Source organism: Apteryx rowi, unplaced genomic scaffold, assembly GCF_003343035.1.
Source record: "Apteryx rowi isolate R43461 unplaced genomic scaffold, aptRow1 scaffold_1, whole genome shotgun sequence".
Taxonomy (NCBI): domain Eukaryota; kingdom Metazoa; phylum Chordata; class Aves; order Apterygiformes; family Apterygidae; genus Apteryx; species Apteryx rowi.
In genome coordinates, this window is record NW_020447196.1 from 4,971,549 (window position 1) to 4,995,229 (window position 23,681).

The window sequence follows — 23,681 nt, forward strand, 5'->3', positions numbered from 1 at the left end:
CATAAAATGGATCCAAGCACACAGTTTGATAAACTTCTCTTCTTTTTCCTCTCACCTAAATGTGAGATGTTAAATAAAAGTGAAAGGTAGTACCTACAAATGATGAAAAGGAAAAATCCTTTAAGACAATTAGATTAGAACTCACTGCTAAGGTTTTGACATCAAGAATTTTCAAGTCTCAACAAACTAGGCGCTCCTTTGCCAATGCAGATGCACAGGACCACAATGATATGCTTCCCCTTACTTGACAAGGGCTGAAAAATTAGCCTGATTTGATTTACACAAAACATACTTTGCAACAGAAGCATCTCATCCAAAAGCTTGAGCATTTGAATGAATAAACCACATTTTACATATACATACCAAATATAGCAATAAAAACAAAAGCATAGGAAATAGAAGCTTCTGTAAACAATTGAAACTAAAAATAAATTTGGAAAATATATGCTGTACTGAGTATTTTTTCCTCTTATTTAAGTTTTAAAAGTATTGTGGAAGAAAAAACAAGCCACTTAACTTGTAAATGTACAAAATTCAGAATGGCTATGGTCTGATATGACATTTATCTTCACTCATGAGTAAACACTTGCTAACTCACTTGTGGCTATGCCACTTGTGATTTATCAGTCTACTCATTCCTGAAGATAAATGTAATATCAAACCTCAGCTATCATGTAATCTGGCAGCATTAAACTTACAATGTTCATCCTCTTACAGGCTGAGAATTCATATTTGCCATTATTTACCATGCTGCAATGGTAACAGTCACAATGTTTAAACAATGCCTCAAAATTAGCATAAGCAATTACTTTTCTTCTCCAAAACCAAAAAATGAACATTTTTTAAAGAAGCATATAACTTTTAATGCTAATATGACCACAATCCTGTTCCACTGAGTATATGTTTTCAAAGAAACTATGAAGAAAATAAAAACAAAAGCCATTGGATCATTTGTCCCACCTGCTCCCCAAATTATTACTCAGTTTTTCACATAGTATTTTATCTAGTCCAATTTTAAATGTTTCCAGTAATGGCTCTTTCATCACTTCCTTTGGGAGTCTGATCTACCATTTAATAATCTGCTTTACTGTGAGGATATTTTGCTTTATGTTCAGCCTAAATCCTACTTTGCTTAATTTTATCCCGTTATTCATATTCATACTCCCTTAGACCACCCTAAATAATTCATCATTATACTTTGATATTTAAACCCTTAAATATTTGTAAGTGTTCTTTATGTTCCCCTTTAGTCCCTGTTTGACCAACTTAAACGTGTTTAATTCTCTTAATCTTTTCTTTTAGTCTTTGCTTTTAAATCTGTCCTTTAATAATCATCTTCTGTTACTGCTTTTAAAATGGCATTTAATGCTGATATTCTCCTCATATTATGGTACTGACCACAAAATTCTGAAAGTAAAGGTCCCCCCTTGATAAAGTAAGGTCTGGTCCATGATGATAACTCAAAACGCAAACTGTTTTTGCCACCAGGCTGTACTTTGAACAGGCATACAAATTTTGTCAAGTTCAGACTTTGCTCTATTAATTAGATCTGACAGATTAGATCTGATTTTAAAAATTTTATTATACACTGAATTCCAAATCAGTGACTACATCTTTATTAGTTCATTAATATAAACTACTCCATTTATCCAAATATGCATCTTCTCCTCTTCCATTTCGAAGCTACCTTGCACACAGAACATCAAAAGAAAATGATGATTTCCTGTGAGTCACTAAAATGTGTACAAACTACAGTAGTTCAACAGCAGAAAAGGCTTCAGCAGAGTATTAAAAAAATGAAGTAGAGCATCCCCATATAACATCATGCTTATTCTGCAGTTGCATCTTATTTCCAAATTCCATTAATCTGTCTCACCTTTTGGGGGTCTTCAACCATGATGACAGTCTCAGGAAAAGTGTCAGAAAATGTTTTGACAAAAACCATTCTAACAGAACTTAGAGAATGTCTAAATTTCCCCTCTTGACAACATGCACAATTTTCTGCAGCAAACAATGGTCCAAAACCACATCTTTCCTAATCCTAGACCTGCACAAATCTTGGCATTTCTTTGTGTATACCTAAATTTGTTTTATTTAAGATGAACCACTTTAGATCTAACTTTCCAACTGTTTATCATTTAAATCTAATAACTGACTTCAACATCCAGGAGCCCTTTCTTATTACATTGCAGTGTCAACACAATACATAAAGTGCAAGTCAATCACCACTACTCAAACTCCTTGCAACTTCAGCACACTTAAAAAATAAAAAACTTTTCTGTTATTCATAGAAATTTTGTCTGCTGTAACACTCATAATCTGGCCCCTAAGAATGAAAATTTGGTCAAACTGTGGGTATTGCACTTGGAACAATTTCAGTAATTGATTTCTGCCTAATCTCATTAAAATCTCATCAATAAAATATTAGCCCAAGATTCACCCACATTTCCCTAGCTAGTAGGAGTTAGCAGTACTAATAATACTATCTAGCTCTTACACAGCATAGCTTTTCCATAGTTTTAGAACATGGATTTCAACATACTTTACAAGATAAATAGTCACCTCTGATCTCCATTAGCACTACACATTTCAATGTTGAAGTCTCCTTTGTGTAAGTCTACACTGCACACTGGGACAGTGGACAGAGAACTCCTAAGTTGCCAGCAAGGCACAAGCCTCCTAAGTTGCCCACAGTATAACTGGAAGAAATATCGCCACATCAGAACTGCTAAAAGACAAGTGAACGAGACCTATGGACAAAATCTGGGTGCATTAGCAACATGAGCTAGTGTCTCAATATCTTGCATAGTTTTGGGTCCTCTGTATATACCAAAGCAGCCAGCAATAGCTCACAGATCTCGGCCCCTCTGCTGAGTTTTATGGACACGTTCTTTGTCTTTCATTAATTCCTATCCAAATGATCAGCAAACATACTATGTCACTGATTAATAACAACTGGTGAAGCCAATGTCACTTCACAAATCTCAGTTCTGCTAAAAACCTTCTCATACATTCACACTGTACTGTTTTTTCTGGAAATAAGAAAAATGCTTTCCTATGATTTTGGTGTTCTTTTTTTTCCTATAAATTAACAGCAGTATTTTAAAATAGCATATCAAAATAGCTTCTGAATGAACTCTCCAAAAGCACTAAAAGATGGCTTGTCTTAGCCACTACTTAATCTAGAACGGTATTTTTCACTGACTCTAACAAAAACAGTATTTGCCTAAATGTAACGGTGTTCAAAAGCCACCACTCTGACTAATATGATTCAGAATGCCGTAAACTGAGATGCTCTGAAAGTCTGTATTATAGATTAAATATACGCAGTGATATAGATTAATATGATGCCTTTCCAAAAGTGTTGTGGACTCTCTCTAACACTGACCCTCTGTAAAACAGAAAAGTCAAAAGAAACGAAGAGCTAACAAATTCTCCAGATTTTAAAATAAACTGGACTACTGTAAACTGGCTGGTTTGAAAGGATCTATATTCCAAAACAGGCTTGTCCTTCTGCAGCTGGACAGTTTGCAAAGCCAGCTGGAATTCTCTCCAGTGAGCTTCAGGCTTGCGGAATCGGGAGCTCAGCCAGGTTCCTCCATCAGCGCTGGCCACCCGTAGGCAAGCCAGCTTTAATCTTCCTCTCCTGGACAAGTCCCAGGCAAGATGGCCAGCAGCTTCTTGTTGGGCTCTGAATTTGGGGAGCATTAATAAGTGTGAAGAGTGTGATCAGTGTCACCACAAGAAAGCCAATACTTATAAACAATTACTACTGTGATATGGATGCTGCTGGAGAGTTTGCATGGCACATGAGTTGACGGCTCTTGCGATTTATCAGACTGTTTGTGCAACAACTCTTATTTTATAATGCTACCTTTGTCTGTATAGAACTAACTCAAGGGCCATTAAAAAGTGCTCAGTTAACATGTTTGAGTCTACTAACTAGTCACATTTTCAATAAATTAAAAACAAATACAGATAGCCTGTTTTACAGTAAAGCCAATAAGTTTTTATCTTTTATGTATTCACTTTTTTGTAAATATTTTCTCAGAGAAATAATATTAAGCATAGTTTTCCTCTGCATAGCTTGCTACCTTTGTGAAAATGTAATGGTCATCTTACGTACCCAGTAAGACGAAAAGTCAGTTCTAGATCTACCATCATCTCACAGAAAGAAAAATGTCTTCTTTTGCCCCTCACACCAATCTCCCCAATACGTAACTTTAGCAGTTGTCAGCTCCCATACATTGCATTGGCACGTTGAATAAGATGACAGAGTAACTCTTCACATTGTTAATCTTTACTCATGTTAACGTCATGAGTGCTCACTTCGCGTATGCATTGGCATGTGAGAGAGACACAGCTTAAAAGGTATGTGAAGGTCAAGAGCAGTCTCCACATAAATTTGGCTTTTTCAGAAAACATTCCAAAAGAAGTAAAATCACAAGAGTGAGAATTCCTGTGGATTTATCAACACATTTTTGTTCTACCTCAGTGTTTCTCAAAAGCTGGGGTGCAAGTTACTTGGTAGTCATGAAAGAGTTTAAAGGGTGTTGCAAAGTGTTGGAAAAAACCAGCATTACCTGGCAGTAGCTCAGCTCTAGGATTGTGGAGTAAGATCAGGCTGGAATTACCGCCCATAAATGTTCATACTTGTAAGAAATCAGCTAGCTGCTGACAGAAATTCAGTTTCCCAAGACAGGGAGCAATTTTTACACCTACTGTCAGTAATTACAACCAGTTCCTGCTCCCCTACCTTGAAGAACCAAGCTATTGTCAATTCAGTGTTACGTAAAATTAGATGAATTGAAAAGGAGTCACAAAAAGCTTAAGGGCTGCTTTTTAAAATAATAGAACAGTCCAGAATGGGTGGGGAGAACCCTTATTAAAAGAATTTCAGAGAGCTGGACAGAAAAACAAAAGCAGCCAAGGTCAGATGCAAGACCACATCCACATGTGTCTTGTGTGTATTACAAAAGCCAGTGTCAGCTGTTTTAACATCAAAGATGTTCTTATACCTTAAAACTATGCTCATTGAAGACTGCTAAAATTATATTCATTTTATTTTAAATTTAGTAATTTAATTGCTAGAAAGCATTTGTATGGTTCAAATGACCCAAGGCTCAGACACTGTGAAACTGAGTACTGTTACATTTAAATTTAAGCAAAACAAACATTCTCTCCCCACACACACTATTTATTTCCTTTGTAAAGCCCATAAATTCAAGGAAAGATCAGTGTAATGTGTTACATTATCATATTCACATTTCAGAATGAGATGCTATCATATATCACAGAAAATGATACAAACGAAAGAATTTTTCCCCAGCCACCTGAAATAAAAATATTAAAAACTGCTATTCAGTCTGTTTAAAAATTTGGTTTCATACTACAGTACCTACCAGTTGAGAACTCTGATTTGACTGTACCACCTTAACCTGAGGAGGCTGCACTGTATTTGATACAGAGACCGTGCAAATGTTGTTTGGTTGCCTTATTCCTATTGTCTGCGTTGTGACAACAGTGGAAATGCTTCCAGAGGCAGATTGAGGTATAACTTGTGATAGCTTGGTTTGTTGAAGTGACTGCTGAGACGGCTGTCCTTGCAAAACTGAATGTTGACTATTCAGTAAAGATTGTCTCAATGCAGGTAGACTTTTCTAAAAACAGAAGAAAGTTTATGAAATATCAAATTTCCAAGTTGTCAAAAAAATTTTTTTGAAATTTCCTATAAACCTAATTAAAAGAATATAGCTTTCTTTCCAATTATGCAATCTGCCTATTACTCAGAACGAAATCAGACTGAACATACTTCATAAAAGGAAAAGTTCACTTTACATTTTTAGTAAGCTTGCACTTTGAATTTAGCAATTCTATAGATTGTGATATGTCCTAACTCCACCATAACAGGAAAATATGACATCCCCTCATCAACACTCCCTCCTCAAAACACTCGACTATCTAGAACTTGTAGGAAGGGCAAAAAAGGGAAATAGGAAAGGCAGGACAGTAGGAACAACTTTATTCCCACTGCATGCTAGAAGTGGTAAGCTGCACCAATTTACTTCTCCCGACATGCCTCCAGGACCTAGAACAAGATGATTTAACTGTTAATGCCCTCCAGCAATAGTTGTTTACTGTAATATTACTGATCTAATGTATTCTGACTGGATTAGAAAAGTGTACTATTGTATGCTTCATGTTCAGACCAGTTCAACCAAAAAAATACAGTTCTAAAAGAATATCCCATATCTTTACGAACAAACTTTTTAGTTTTTTAGTGGTAGCAGTGTCCTTTGAAGTGCTCCCCCCAGGCAACTGTAGAACTCAACAGTGTTTAACCCAAGTTACAGTTCCTCCTAAATTTCTACTGTTTATTTAAAAACATAATGGCTGTTGCCAAGAAAGGACTTCAAAGAAAGGAAACAAGTTAAAACTTATCATTATGCAAAAAGTGACTGCAGAATAAGAGCAGGAAAAGGCACAAATAAGGGTTAATGATATCTTGAAAAAACAGAAGGGGGAGAATTTTGAAGAAAAATTGAAGAGACAGAAGAAAGGGTGGAAATCTGTCCTAAACTGAGAAGTTTATGACTAGAAGAAAAATGAAATGATATGAAATGAAATGATTTTGAAATGATAGTTGTGGTTTGTTGGGGCAAATGTGGTTTGTATGCAGGTATATAATCATGCATAGGGAAGCTATTGTAGCTAATGTAGAAAGAATGAATTAGAAGTTTACCACTACATATACTAATTTAGGACCCAACAATTAATAAATCCACTTACTACCATATCAGAAGTTCAGTTATAGACAAGATTAGTCCCAGCTTACAGACAGGATCTAATAACTAATTATTTAAACAGCACTATTCAGATTAGTTTTTAATAGTCACAATTACATATGTATTGAAATGACTCATATACAGACTCATATATAGATTGTAATCAACAATATGGAAGTTATTTAATTACTTGAAGCATTCTATAGAGGTAACCTGCAATTCTTCCAAATATGAATGTTGTACTTCATCACAGAAAACAAATCTACTATCACAGAAAAGTAAATGCATTCTAAGAGTAAAGTTTCACTACAAAACAGACAATGTATAATTTCCAAACTAGAGAATAACAGCTTTTTTACTTAAAATTAGTGACTAAAATGTTCTATAGCAGGGCTACTCAAGAAGTAACTCCAGTTCAGCTCTGGACCATAAGTAAGTTTTGCATAAACCCAAACCAAGGTCCCAGCCCCGAGGCCTCCCTCCTGGAGGGGACCGCTGTTTCTCAGCGCTCGGTGCCCTGGCCGGCAGCAGCTGGCTGCAGCCCAGCGCCCCGGCGCCCAGCCATGAAGCAGGCGCAGCGCCTGGCTGGCCGGCCAGAGCTGCTGCCCATAACAGCGGCCCACTGAGCACGTACTGCTTGGTAAAACTACCCATTGGAGCAGAAATTAGCACTACAAAGCAAAAATTAATTGAGTAGTCCTGCTCTAGACAGGCAAAGCTAATGCCATTTGAAAGTATATTCTAAAACTTCAAGTATTGACATCTGCATTGACATAAATTTATCTAAACAACGTTTACATTACCTTAAGGAAAGGTACAAGATATGGCTGAGGAGATGATTTGAGCTCTGATTGAAGGCGGCCTGTAAATTCTTCTGGATCAATCTTTGCATCCTTGGTGGGGGGGAAACCCACAACAACGCAGTTCAGTTTTTTGGTTGTTTCCAGATAGCAATGAGAACATACACAACTGGCAAGTTCACATGGTAGAAACACACACACTTCCCATATATAAACATACATACACATATATATACATACTGCTAGCTAGGCTACCATATCAAGAAGAACACTTACAATTCAAGTAACTCAGCTCCTCTGCAGCTATAAAAATCCTTCTATCAGGAACTCATTTATATATTTACCCTGCTGCTCAGAATTAGGGAATCTCTGACCTTTATACACATAGTCCCCTCAGGGATGCACACTTTAAGAAGCAACTAGATCCCACAAACACTCAAGTCTTTTCAGGAATTCCATTCTCTCAATAACTTTCACACAGCAATTTCTTGTTAAAAATATTAATCCAAAACTGAGTAGCTGAAGTAACCACACAAATTATTATAACAGCTGCTAGCTCTTGTAATAGGAAAATATTTTTACTTAATTCCAAAACCAATTTTGAAAGCCCAGTTTAATCTAGTAAATATGCATGTGGATGTGTATATGTTAATCGATACATGTAGTGCATTTGCATATAAAAATTGTACATATACATATATATAAAATATTCAAATACATGTGCACATGTATATACAAATTATATTTTATATATATATATAAAATATACACTTATATAAAACCATAAGATATTATGTAAACAAAGGAGATCCATTTAATCCAAATGTATTTTATAATACTTCTGAAGTGTCATTAGTTAACATCTCAGACTGTAATAAAAACATCCATGAGCTTCCTTAGGCTGATATAGAACAAAACAAAAACAAACAAACCAATACACCCTCCAATAAATACATTTATTTTATATAAATGCTTCAATATTTTGTTTAAAATATAACTAGTACTTACCTTTATTTAGCTAATCTTTCCTAGTTTTTCAAAAGTCAAACCATTTTTTTTTACTGGAACCACTGAATATTATTGTTGGATGGCTCTTACTTTAAAAAAAAAAAAGTCTTAGGCTTGTTTAAAATACACAGGTTTCCCTGACAATCAATTCAAAGAAATATATATCAACCACTTTCAAATCCAAATTCTTTATAGACTATATTTACTTTCTTTTAAGAAGCCAGTCTATTTGTCCAAGTCCGTAGTAATATCTATTTGCAATACATTTATATAATTCATTGAAACATCTACTGTACTGGAGACTACTTTAAGTCAGGCTTTTTCCGGGCCCAAGGATTCTGCCTAGCTGAAACACTTTGCCTCTTGAAATCCATTTGCAGTTAAGGCTCCATGCCAGCCGCATTTTTCTGCGGAACTACCTGGACTGAGCAGCTTAGCAGAATACATTTCTTTTAGTCCTAGAAACACTAAACTGCAAGGTACCAGGAGATCTCTACATTCATACAGTGGTTACAACAGTTACAGTTATAACATTTAATAGCTTTTTACTGTTCCATAAAAGACTGTAGTTTAGAAGAAAAGAAACTTAATGAACCCTTAAGAAAAAAAATCTTGTATTTTATTGTATTTGTCTAAATAAACATGATCAAAATATTCTCCATTAAAACAAGAGTATTTTTCATAAATGCCTACTAAATAATTCGTTGGATTTATTCTTCTATAAACTAAGGGAAAGCCTAACTTAACAGATTTGTGAATATGTGTAATGCATAGAATATTTGCATTTTGATGCAGCCCATCTCCTTTCACTATTAGTATAGCAAAAAAAATGGTTATGATCAAATCAATAATTTTCAGCATGCATAAATAATATGTTTAATATATAACTGACATAATGAAAGATAACTAAATATTTACCAACAAATCCTGAACCAGAGCTTTCACATTACGGGATGTTTCTGGAGAAGGTGAATTATGAGAAGCAAGTTTTATAAGGGTAGCTAAAAAGTTTTTGCATTTTTTCACATTCTCTTGCATTTCCTGCAAAAACCAAAAAAAACCCCAGTCAGATGCATGCTACTCAAATCATGATCACTGCATGCACTAATCGCTATAAATAAGGAAAATGCGGAATTGGTTCTAATTCAGACAGAAGACATTTGAAATACATCTGCAGTTATTTTACTATTGTTGCTAGTTATCTGACAGTTTCTTCACTTCTTTATGTAACTAAATATCACACCTTATGGCTAATAACAAAAATCAATAATTTTTTTAATGATTGGTTCAATATGTTTTTACAAAGCAGCTACAACAGTAAAATCAGATTAGAAATAGTTTCCAAACATCATCATATCTAATCTTTTCTTCATCAGTATAAAAACAGATGTTCTAATTTTTTCAGCCATCATTTTTATATGGTGTAATTTTGTCTTACTCTGAGAACCAGAAATGTTGTACTTCAGTGTAACAACACTTTTGAGGCCCAGCAACATAATAATAATGAAGTCCACAGACTGAAGGTCAGATTGTTCTGATAACAGAAAGAGTTCTCTCACTACTGAAACATATGTGTCAGGATGGGGAAAGCTGACCATTATTGTCCCTCTCAGAATTTGTATTCCATTTAGTTGAAATGAGAGGAAGGGTTTCTAGTTCGTAAAGAATTTGTTTCATCACAAGAAGTGGACTTACGTGAAAAAATGTTCTCTCTGTTTCTCAACTGACCTGAAAATTTTACACAATACTAAGAAAATGACGCACCTAGAATTTACATTCTTACCTGCGATACCACTGTAGTTCCGGGTACAGGAGAGCTTGGTATGACCTGGGGCTGTGCTGGTACTTGTGCTGTTGTATGAGGTGGAAGCGGCAGCCGAGGTTGACCCTGGGTTTGTGCTGAAGCTTGAGTTTGTCCACCAGCAATTACTGTGGGTTGTTGAGAAGCTGATGTTCCAGTTGCTACTGTTGTCTTGAATAAACTTTGAGCACTTGTTGAAGCTACTGATACCTATTAATATTTTATATTGGAAAAAAAAAAAAAAGATAATTCTCTTCTTTTAAATCTTTTACTCAACCATAAGGTTCTCAAAAGCCCAATAAAGAAAAACTCATTTCCTTTCAAATATACCATTGTTGACAAAATAAAACCACTGACTTTACTTACTTGCTTTAACCCTGATTATGTCACCCTTTAACCATGCTGAACAGTAAAAGTTCTCATTAAAAGTTTTTTATTACAAAAATAGACCACTACAAATGAATTGCTATAATCCAGCCCTTTAATATCACCATGCTGATATTACTTGTGCAACTCAACTTTCTGTAAAATTGACCCTTACTATAAACACATCAATTCCCAATGATCTGTGTGATCCCAATGACCATGTCACCGGGTTTCCAATTATCAATATCACAGTTACAGTGACAGCTCAGATGCAGATGACACAAATGCTCTAACACAGCTTCCAGGTCTAATCCAGGCCCAGCAGCAGTATATGTGCTTTGGCACAGCGCAAAGCCCTACCTCAAAAAGCTTGTCCTGGAGCTAGCCTGGTCACATGCAAAGGCTGTGCTGCTCACTCCTCAACCCTACAAGGCTTGGAAGTTTATTAGGCTGCAGAGAGCACCACATACACACACACAATCCAGTTCAGGGCTCACACTTTGCCTGACCTAATATGCCATGTTTCGAAGTACCAAAACGCCTAAAGCAGACACACCAAACAGCACTGCAGAAAGTGGAGAGGTCAGCCAGTCAGCCAGCGTGGAAGTGCTGTGCTGAAGCTACCAGGACCTCCCAATCCAAGCTCACTGCAGAAGCTTGCTCTGTTTGGGCACAGACCCAAAACTCCAGGCACCTGCACCCGGATGGAATCAGTGAGGCACTGGTGACCACAGAGCAGAGGCACAACAGCTCTCTACGGGGGCCAGCCCTAGCCAAGCACGTAAATATTACTTCAGCGCTGGACGTGATCAGCTGATTTAATTTTTTTCTTTAAAAAGAAGCTTAAAACTGAACCTATATTACCCTTTTTTATTATCTAAGAAACAATAGAAAATAAATACAAAATAATATCTAGGCTATCACTCAACAACAGTGTAACAGGGAGCTGACTGTACATTATTAATTTTTGTTCTTATGTTTGCAATAAAAGCAATTTATTAACATTTCTCAAAGTCATTTTAGAGAAATGATACAATTATGAACTTCCTTCCCCCCTTTTACCTCCCCCCCATCTTCTGTGCTTTATATTCTTGCTACTTACTGTGGTATGTGAAAGAATAGAGCCACCTGGTAGAGTCGCGGCAGAAGTAGCACTAACTGGTGTAGCAGTTGATTGAACAACTTTGGCTTGCACTGGAAGTCCTAGGCGGACAGTAGTTGCAGCTACAGAAGTTGGTTGCTAGTAAAGGAAAAACGAGGAATTTACTTTTTTCATCTTTATAACTTGATCTCCAAGCCTTTTACTAATAGTCATTATATGAATAATCATTAATTCTGCAAAAAGAAAAATTGTAATATGCTTAACGATAACTTATTCTTAAATATATAACAACAAATATTGCAAAAATTAGCTTTCTTACTGTTCAATGGTAAGATGCTTGCAACATTTTTCCTGAAAGCTATTTCTCATACAGCTATGTCAAAAAGATTAGAAAAAACAGGATGTGACCTGTGAAAAATTGATGTTACATTAACGTGTTAGTTAAGTTGTAATATTTACATGATGTTATTACTCATCAAAATTTGAGTTTATAGTTGTCAATAACACATATTAATCCATTTGATATATTATAGTGATTTTTCTTAAAAAATTAATATGGAGAGAAAATATAAAGAACAAAAAATGATTTTCAAAATAAATTTGGATGAAATTACATGCAAACATTGTACAGAAATTAAGTCTAAATATTTTGAGAATCATTGGCATAGAACTCACACTGTAATCCGAAACAACTGGAATATTAAATGCAGATGAAGGAAAGTGACTGACTTACAACCTCCCACTAATAGCAACTGAAAAACAGTAAATTCTTCTTACACAGCAAACATTCACTATTTTTGTAATTTACTTTAATTAGGAGAGATATATTGAAATCCCTTATAATCAAACAAAAGGATAAAGCAGACTAGATTTAGGAACAAGAAATGTGATCAGGAAAGTAACATTTAATTCTACAGAAACGTAAAATGTATGGATGAAATGCATAATTGCACACAATGTGGCAATTCTAACAACAACAAAAAAAACACATTTGTTATTAAAAATGGAGACCCCAATCTTCAGAAGGATTCTAAGCATACAGCTATAAAATGTGGTGTCTGCATGCAAAGTGGAACCGTACGTGCAAATAAAGTAAATCTGCATCTAGCTACTGTGTCACATTAGTAAATTCACATCCAAATCCAAAGCTGAGCATGTGTTGAGATTCCTGCTGAAAATGTGGCCAAGTATTGAGTATATGCTGAAAGTAGGTAACAAGACAAAAAAATAGAGATACATTGCAGTATATTTTTTCTTTTACCTTCTAGAGCAAGTTAATTTCTCTTTCAAAGTAATTTCAAAAACAATTTAAAAACTTCTTCATGCCCCCATCATGTGCCTCAATTTTAATCCAGAAAAAAATCTTCTCTTCTGGAGAGAGAGCGATGTCTATAACCATTAATGCTTACTGACATATCCAAGGAGAGTCAACTTTTGCCCATTAGGACTGTGTGTTTTTATAGTATGCATAGTTATCAACAAAGAAATTAAAATATAAAGTATACTTATGGATTCTCTTATGAAGTAATTGCAGCACAATGAAGGCCAAAATGCCTATAGACAAAGTTGCATGGGTATTAATAATAAAAAGGTCATCTAGTTGCTTCCTATTCACCACTGGTCTCACATCTTAGACTCTCTTATAACCTGCATTTACTAAAATTTGCATCCAAACATGTATTTAGAAAAATTCATACATTTTCTAAGTGATTGGAGTAACAGATCACGGACATTATTGTTTCTCACAAGATTAAAATCATTTTTCTTGATTCATATATTTAGTTATACATCTCTATAATTAATATTTTTATCAAGAATGGCTTATTTTAGATTCTTACGTTGTCCATTAAACCTACATAATATCAAAGAACATCCAGTACACTTAAGAGATCTCCAGAAGGAACAGAGGCCCAGACAGGCAGTTGAAGCCCCAAGCATTCCTTACCAATCAGTTCAGCAACATCATCTACTGGATATCAATCTTCTGAACTCGGTGGGGGGGAAATCTACCTGACATCTGAACAAAACCTTTTTTTTTTGTTTGGATAGCTTTCAAGATTTTTTAAATCTTGAGTTGGGATGTCTTCCATACTGAGGCAGCCTAGAGGCAATAAACAGCATCATCATGAATAGCTAGAATTGTCTGTCTTTTTAGAAGAAGGATCACATAAGCTTTTTTTTTTTTTAAATACATACTTCTTTTGTCCATTTTAAAGGAGATCACTAGTTTTAAACTCCTTACAATACTGGTTGAATGAAACAATATGTATCTGATGAATGTTTGCATTTAATATAAATATTGTATATATTGTTCATTTCCTTATAAGCAGTGTTTCCAACCTAAAAATACAGCATGCCTGTGTTCTGAATCTGTCCCCTTCTTGTCAGTAACTGCTTCCAGAGGTGAGGATTTACAAAGAAAGCAGATAACCAGGCAAACTTCTGGCAGCCACTCGGTTCCAAGAAAGACCTGCAGCCAGAAATCCGCAAATACAAAGCTCAGACAGGCAGCCAGAGAATTCTTCTCAGCTAATAGATGCCTACAATTTATCATAGGAATATACTTGAAAACAAAATTGCTTATAATTAAAATATATAATTTCAGTATCATAACAGCATATTACCCAACAAAGTATGCAGCACATTCCATACACAGAATTTCAGTGCCAGACCACAAGAGCCAACCGTGCAAAATGAAGACTAAATTCACTCTGTTTTAAAAACCACCAGTGACAACACCTTTTGATGCAAAATTGCGGTAAAATCTATTAATGTGTTGTGTAGTAAGAAAATGCCTTATTACCAAAAATCTGCAAACAAAATAATGCAACAATTTACATACATAGCTCCAAAACTCATAAATGTTAAAAAGGTAAGTATGAAATGAGTGGATCGGAAACCTAACAAGGAACTATCCTAGAGAAATTTGTAAGTATCATGGAAATGATCTACAAATGACAGTGATAAGTTGCCAGAAGGTGATATAAGGGACTCCCAACACAAACACATCAGCAAAACTAGGAAAAACTATGATAGAGAAACCAATAGCTGAATTTCCTAGGGAAAGGAAAAGCTGTAAACAGATCTCATGAAAAATCCATTGGAAAGAAAACAAAAATGTTCAACATTACATGAAAAAAGGCATAACCCAGTGTATCAAGCTTCTAGTGGAATAGTTTAAAGGAATTCATGACGTTCTTTAAAGTAAATTTGCTAAGGTTTGGCATGATGCTGATTAAATTTCAAAATTATCAACAGAAGCTTGGAAAGGAACATATTTTCAAATGTCGTATTGTTTTTGACTAGATATATCACATATTTTTCCATTTCATAAATATATAAGTTAATGTTTAAGAAGCTTTTTTTGTATACCTGGAAATCAGTGGGCAGGACACTAGGACATGAATGAATACAGTATATACTCCACAACAAATCCCCGTAGAGACACCGGAGCATGCTTAGACAGCCTTTTGCATACGGACCTCAGTTTGCTCTGTTCCCACAGACAGGATAGATACTGTAAGTGGAGTACAGCACAGTGCAAATGTGGAAATAAGGCTTTAAGCTGGATCTGGCTCATGTCTGGCCAGCTTGGAAAGTGGATATACCAAGATTCGTTGTGGCTGCACAAGTCATGCGGATAATGCAAGTTACTCCGGTTTCAGGGCTGAATAAGTCACTTTGCACAAAGGCAGTCAGTGCACATTATAACTGATCACGGAAGAAGTCAGTCTGGAATTACTCTGTATACAGTAAATTCACTCTCTAAATAGCTGCTTCTTAACTTTCCTGTGTAGAGCTTCTCCCCAGAGCTATGGACACATGAACAGAGAGGCAAAGCTTGAAGCATAAACAGGAGCAAATAACATTGTACCTGCTGTGCACACACAAGCTGACTTTAGATTTGAAAGCATAAGGAACATACAGGCTACCTTTGAAAAAGCAGGCCATCTGAATAGAGAAAAGTTAAATGAAAATATCTGGGGATAATTTGCTATTGCCAAAGCAAGACTACACCAATTTTAGGTATTGCATCATGTATTCACAGCTTTATAAAAATCAAGGCAGTTTGAACTTCCACAGGTTAATACACTGATGTAAGTAAATCCTTGGAAACAGGTTTGTGGCATACTCGTATTTTGTATTACAGTACCACCTACTGATGAAGCCTAAGGGTACCACTCTGCTCAATACTAAGGAACTCAATCTCTGCACTACAAAGCAAGAAACCTTACTTTGGACAACAGTTACATGTACTTTTTGTGAACAGTCCTGCCAATCAACTTAGCCACTATCAATCATCAAAGGAAGACAGAAAATACTCCCATAGTATTTAAGCAAATATTAACAGGAAAGCAGAGGCAAGTTTATCAAGATCCACATCACGATTTAGTTTGTGTATCTTTCAATATATGGCATCTGCTAGGTGTGACAGAAAACTCAGTTTTTCCAGAATTTGACTCCTGGGTTTAGATTTACAAAATCTGAAATAAAACTCAGTGAAGATTTCTTACAAACAAAACTGGCCATCCTAACATGACAGTGTTTAACAGAGGGAAAAAAACTACGGTGGGATCACGGATACTGGCAGAAGCATAGGGTAAAGGTCAAATCTGGTAGTTCATTTTAGAATAAATAATTCATACAATCTTTCTCATAGGCAAAGCTGGTAGCCCTACATACTACTAAGGTATCAATATTCCCCACTATCAAAATCTGTTTTCTGATACTTAAAATTCTGTTAGACTTCTAAAACATTCATGGAGAAATTTAATATGCTCATTGACTGCCTCAGACTGGTTTTTTTTTGGTTATGGTTTACCTGGAAAAGGGACTTAAAATTTGGTTGCAGAGTAATTTGTACGACGAGGATTTGATTTTTTTCAGTCTGATAAAAATATAGCCGAATTGAGCCAAAGTACTAACCATCTAAAAACTTGGAATTTGCACGTGATTACAGAAGATTGTCGGCGGTAGAATCTCTCATAAGCAAGTCAGCACTAGGCCAAATTTTCACCACAGTTGCCCCTCGGAGACACTGCAGCCAAGCCCGGAGCCGAGCAGCAGAGCCCACAGCAGGGAGACGCTGCTCTGCTCTTAAGCGTATCATGTCCCCTCTGGGTCCACATAGTAGAAAACCAATAGGGAGGAAGACACGGGACTGGGACCGATTAGACAAGACAGGCAGAAGAGCTTGGCCCAAAGAAAGCCTCCAGAAATCGGGAGTTCTGAGTTCAAAACCCAGACCTTCGAAGCCTCGGCATCCTGCTGCTGTAAGCAAACACCGACATAACCCATCATCAAAGCACTTTCTCTCCTCTAGAGCTGCTCCATCTATAACCACTACGGATTTATTCTGTTAGCTCAGTTAATGGAAGTATGCAGCGTGTTTAGAAAAATCCAAAACCTGTGGCTTTCAGAATGGCGGCACATACTGTTTAATGCTATGAAACATATACACAATACATTAAAGCTGTAAAGTCAGGAATTCAAAAAAAGGGTATACAATGTATTCTTTGGCCATTTTTTGTATGGAAACCCTAATTCATCCAGTCCAGGACAGATATTCTAGAACCGTATTCCAGAACTGTGACAGATTACGAAGGAGCTTTGTCTTCAGGACACCGGCCTCATTCGAGACTAACACTGGAATGCATAAAGCCAAAAAAAAAAAAAAAAAAAAAAAAAAAGGCTGGCAACTGGGAGATGAGGAGGGGGCCAGCAAACCAGATAATCTGCTGACTAAAAAGCAGCTGCATGTTGGTCCTAAAATTAGATTGTAGTTCTGCCTGAACTGCACAGTGCTTGTGGTGCTGCGCAAATGCTCTATTGCACACAAATACAGATATTCTGTTGTACTCAACACTCATACGCTGTATATTTATGAGTGCACAACTTGAAATGTGGGGTTTATGACCAAGAATGGTCACAGCTGCAACTGAAGACAATGAAGTCAAACTAAGTATTAAAAAAATTAAGCAATATTTTTTTAATTGTTCACCTAATGCCTCCATTTTCTGTTTATAAAAAGAGACTAATATTCCTCTTGACTGGGTTGTTAAAAAAATATTATAGGGATAAGCTTCACAAAGAAACATATTTGGTTATTAATTCCCACTTCAAAAGAGGACTTTGATAGTATGCCGCAAATAAGCTTGGAACAACCCATTGAACAGTGGAGAGAAAAATGTTAAATAATTCTTCATTAAGGAGAACTGTCCAAAGTACACATTGTAGAAACTAGAATAACAGAAGCATGCGATACCTATAAAACCTGCAAAACAGAATACGAAATACATTCCCTCTTCATCAAGTTAAAGGAATTAGAAGAATAACCTTAGCTCTTGTATCTTCAGATAAGTAATAATTGTTCCAAATTTATATCCAAAAAGGAAATATAAATACATTAATGTCTGATTACACAGGATCAGCAGCAATAACTGAAGATGCACTAACATGACCTGAAACTGTATTCTAAAAACTAAAACAAGTAAATTATTATTTAAACCACTAATGACAATTATCAAGTTGATCACTAACTCATCTCATAGAAATCTTGATCAACTATGTCATAGGAAGTTGGAATTCCACGAAAAGGAGGAAAGATACTTTAACATTTTGTCTACAGTCCAGGTTTTAAGTTAAGTTTCAGTGACACTAAGTGGTCCATTAAATACATAATTAACATGAAGGTGAACCCATTAACCTCCACAAACCTGCCTATCCTCCTAACCCAAACGTATTCTGCAGAATATCATACAAAAGAAACAAACCTAAAAGTTGTCTATACAAAAGAAATAGTACAGAAGAACTTATTTGAGAATAACAGTAATGCAGTACAGGCAGCAATACCGATTTATCAATTTGCTTAAAATTTCTGCAAAAAGTAAAACACTTATTTGCCAGAAAAGTAGGAAGGATGTGAAAGAGTGAAAAATAAGATCAATAAAGCTAAGGAAAAAAGATGGTCAAAATTAAAAGGAGATGTAGAAATATAAACACTGCTGAAACCACAGGCATAGCATGTTGTCAGAAATATGCCAGATTCAAAAGGCTCAGCTTTAGAGAGAATAGCTTCTGAAGTTTCAGACAAGTTTAGAGCTGCTGTCAACGTCATATTCAATGGCAAAGACTATGCTGCTGTCGTCTGCATCAGGCATATTCCCATAGCAAAAATCCATTTCCAGGGCAGTCGATTCAACACTTCTCACAAATTCAAAAGCCATTTTTTTCATTTGAAAAAAGCATGATAAGGTGAAATTTACTAAGAGACAGCAAATGTCAAAATACAGAAAATAGATTAGTGAAGCATATATAATGAACTTCATTCAGAGAAACAGTTAGAATAACGCCTAAAGCACAAAATAACAAGACTAGGAGAAAAAAGTAATTTTCTTTAAAAAATGAATAAATAAAATAGATTGTCCTATTTATGCAATGCAAAGAAAACTGTAGTAGAATTGTTAGGTAGCCCATTTATGTGCCTAAACATTTGGACTAACCCATCAAACTTACACATAACTTTAAAATAACATTTTTAATTGCTAAAAATACACAAAGCAACTTAACATTGGAAAACACACGTTTAATCAAACTTGAAACAAAAACATTAGCAAACTCTAAAATTGAACTCATTTTCAGCAGCAGTCGTACTAGAATTCCAATATAAACTATTTCACCCCAATACTAAGTTGAGAGAACAGGTACTACATAATAAAATATTATGGGCCAGGCTTAAAACTAACATTGGTCTTTTCTGTATATAAAGCTGTAGAAGGCTGTTTCTCAAGCTTCTATATTCATGGTGCCAGCACAAGTTTATTTTTGTAGCCAACTTTAATCTGAAAATTGTTTAAAATAATTAAATAACTTATTTTTGCTTTTCACTTATGCATATAAAGCAATCCGGGTAATGAAGTACCAAAACCAATAAACAAAATATGCATCAAAAGCATGAAAAGTCATAAAATATACAAATGAATAATGTAGATAAAGAAACTCACCAAAGAAAAACTAGATGGCAGCACCTACCTATTTTTCATAATTTCACAAGTATAAGCTTCAAAACAAGATATGAAGGCTGAAGTTTAACTGTCTGAATAATCAGCTTTAAAAACTTGTAAAATTATTTATAATCTTTGAAAAATATAGTAAATGTAAGAAAACTCATGTTTATTTAACTGACTTGCAATACATGGCTCCAGAATGAAATTCTTCTAATAAGATTAACTAAAGTTCCATGCAATTATAGCTCTTGCTTTCTAAAAAATCTGTATCTTAACCAAGATCCTATAACAGATAAAACTTTAGCAACATTAATCATTTTTTTAATATTCAGCTAACATTAATTTCAATAAAAACTAAAAGGAAACTAAAACATGTAGAAAGATAATTGAGCAATTAAAATTATGCACAGTTAATTTAAACTAATGTTTGCTTTCAACATTCAAATATTTTTCTCATTTCATTAGGTATATTTTTTCATACAAACTATACGTGTTATCAGTGAAAAAGTATTCATAGTGCAACAGATACTGCACTCAAAGTATAACAAGATCATAACCATCTTCCATAAGACTGGGTATTTCCATGTAAAATATGGGAGAATAATTATAAAAAAGAAAGACAAGCCTCTGCTAGCTGCAGCCACAAGATGAATCTATATTCATAATCTGAAAAATGTTGCGTTCTTTTTCCTAAAACACTGTAGTTAGTATTCTTCCCCCTTTACAATCCTCTACTCTCTTATAATTGGACCTAAATTAAAACTAATTTATGGTACAATGGTACATATTCATGCTTCTTTTAGTGTCTTTATGTTTTCTGTAATTAGTTTTAAAAAGATCCTTAAAATGTCCAGTATATCTCCACATTATAGGTTCTTCTACTAACTGCTGCTTTCTCTGTAATATTCACATTTAATTTATCTCTATTATTTTCAGATTCTGATTTTTCTGGTCGACTCTGTTTCACTGTTCCTCACTCCGTCCAGACACCACACATCCTTTTGCGACACATTCCCGTTCTCTGGAGCCTTCTAGCTTGGTATTAAATTGACCAGAACCAAGAACCTTCCTGCAAGGTACCTGCTTGTCCTGCCTAGGCAGTTTTCCTGAGTTCTACTAGGAACCGAAACACACAGGTTTTATTCATATTTTACAGAGCAGCAATTGCGAGTAGCAAAAGTAAACGTTTAATCAAAGATTACCCACCAAAGAGTCAAGAACGGAACTCATCTTTCTTTCAAAAAGATTTTGTCTATCTTCTTCCAAGAACCTCATATAACATTGTCGCAAAAGCTACATTACATTTGCTTACATCCTCTACCTATAACTCCTAAAAGTCGCAAGAAACATGAGCAAGGTATTACAAAGTCAAACAATAATATAAATTGTAAAGACAAGCATTCAAAATGTAAGAAACACCAGATGTTTGCTGTGCAATATCGATTCTGTGCCTTGATCGTCTAGCTGATGCTTCTTTCTTCGTACATTTATCATGCAAAGTCCATAATTTCACTGCACATGTATGGAAGAGATTAACATAGGATGAATGGGCAGTTATGTACCTAATCTTTCTGAACTTCTGCGTGTTTGACACTGCAATCTAAATATTTTTTTAAATAAACAGGAGAAGAGGAGGAACGGCTGGATGAGCTCCCTACAAAGGTAAATATTGTTAGATACAGATATTTGACTTCTGAACCTTCAGCAATGCAACATGGTTTTTATCAACGGGTGACAGATAAAATCACTGTCTTTAAAGAAAGTGTTATGCTGAGGCTATATACTGAATCCAAACAGAAAGCAGACTACGCTTTCTCTATTTAAGCAACTTTCATTGCTCCTGGAGAAAGGTGATGCCTCTCTCACATGCTGTCCTGGAAGTCAGCACAGCTGCTGGAGTGAGAGGTATTTCCACAAGGAGCCTGCTTCAGTTGCACTCATTTTCCTCCCAAATAACTGGGAGATCTATCATGATGGTTATGGAATATGGGAAGAAAACCTTGTTATATTATCAGGCTGAGGAAGCAAGGTTAAAAGACAGTTTGGACAGCTCTCTATGCCTTGGTCAAGTCAGTCCCATTTAAGAACATTTAAAATATTTTCCTTATTCGTCCTTTCTTTTCTTCCCCTCTTCCTTTTTTGAGGGGAGAGGAGGAATTGCTAGTTTGTTGAGGGGAGAGATGTTCAGATGAACACTTCTGGTAATTTATCAAGCCATCTTTCTTGTCTTTTTATATTCTCCAGCTATTACTCAAAACAGTTCTTAAATGAGTTGCCAAAAATAACTACCAGCTTTTGCAATTTCCGTGGCATGTTATTTAGTGACCTGTGCTTTATATCTAAATGCATAACTCATAATACTGTTTCTTAAGAAAGTAATTATTTAAAGTGTACATACAAATTATAACTATAAAGCTGAAAACACTTAGTAAGCTGAATAACTTGTTATTTTTGATATTGAGTAGCAATCAGGACAATCCAAAGAAAAGCAATAATAATATCTATGAAGCATGAAGGCTTTGGCTTTTCTGAGATGGATTGTACATTCTTAGTAGTAAAACACTATTTCCTAGAATGTGCAAAGTAGATGGCAAATTTCCCACCTATGTAGAAAGTCTACACTACCAAAGTCAAAACTTGACAGTTTTCTCAGAGTAAGACACAAACTCAGTGACCGAAGTACCTCACTAAATTTCACATACTTAAACCCCTCTGCATTTTAATACAAATAAAGCTATCTTAAAATAATGGAATAAAGACACAATATCAAATTTGATGAGTTCTAAGTAGTAAAATACCAATCATTCCACTAATGCAATGGATAGATATGTATTTGATGTTCTAGAGGTTAAAACAACACAGCCTGCAATGTTTGTCAATCTTGCAAAACATTTGTCAGGACTCAAGCAGTGAATGTTTATATTGTCTGTCCTGAGCTAATGTCACATGTAGTTTGTCTGTGCTTCAGTCACAGTAGAGACTAGGACTCCTGAATATTGTACTTTATAGACATAAAACATATGAGAAAAATTATTTTCTGTATTTTTACAAATTTTTATTGCAAATTTGAATTGACAGCCTTTAGCTTTCTGAAATCAGAATTTCATTATGAAAAAGAAAAAAAATCAGTTATCAACTTACTAGAAGAAAATTTTTTTTCAGTACACAATCTGTACTTTAGAACTTTATTCCTTTTCTTGATCAATCATAATGGTTACTCCAACAAAAAAAATGAGTCTTCTAAAAGCTTGGCATAATATTTGTCATTAGGCAAATATTTCTCCAGAAAAGCAATGTAAAGCCTCTGGTTATAAGCTTTCCAACTAGTCAGATGAAAGTCTAGTTCTGATATAATAAAAACCTTTAGAACTTAAACATTTACAATCTGGCTTTAAAACATTGCCAACTATTTTTTTTTTTGTAATACTTTAAAGTCAAATATATACAAAATATAAGCAATGAAAAAATGAAAGAGCCTGCAGGCGACATGCAGAATCATGAAGTAAAACGTACATTTTCCAAGGACTATATTTAATCATTTCTTATCTTTATAAATTACAGCAAATAAAGAAATGATGCAGTACCAGCTGGGCAGGTGCCACACATCTCTCAAAGCTGATGAATCCTGACTAGCTGCAATACCATGATTCTAATCCTACAACCCTAAAATATTCAAACTATTGCATCCTGTAAAGCACTTGCCATCCATAACGCCTTGCTAGATTTTCTACTCTCAACAAGCTTTTTAGCCCTAACAAGTAAAAAAGAATATCAACAATGCTGTGCAGCAAGGTACCTACCCTGCACAAAAAC

At 35.1% G+C, this 23,681-nt stretch overlaps 1 protein-coding gene across 1 annotated transcript in view; it reads right to left on the reverse strand.

Annotated features, from left to right (window-relative positions):
* Nucleotides 1-23,681, reverse strand: part of LOC112962653 (transcription initiation factor TFIID subunit 4-like) — a 150,807-nt gene that overhangs the window by 121,132 nt on the left and 5,994 nt on the right. The window contains exons 3-7 of the mRNA XM_026059029.1: nucleotides 11,863-12,000; nucleotides 10,377-10,604; nucleotides 9,512-9,634; nucleotides 7,589-7,678; nucleotides 5,403-5,660 (exon numbers count right to left, since the gene is read on the reverse strand). Of these exons, the coding sequence (XP_025914814.1) occupies nucleotides 5,403-5,660; nucleotides 7,589-7,678; nucleotides 9,512-9,634; nucleotides 10,377-10,604; nucleotides 11,863-12,000 (837 nt within the window). The remainder of the gene's footprint in view (nucleotides 1-5,402; nucleotides 5,661-7,588; nucleotides 7,679-9,511; nucleotides 9,635-10,376; nucleotides 10,605-11,862; nucleotides 12,001-23,681) is intronic.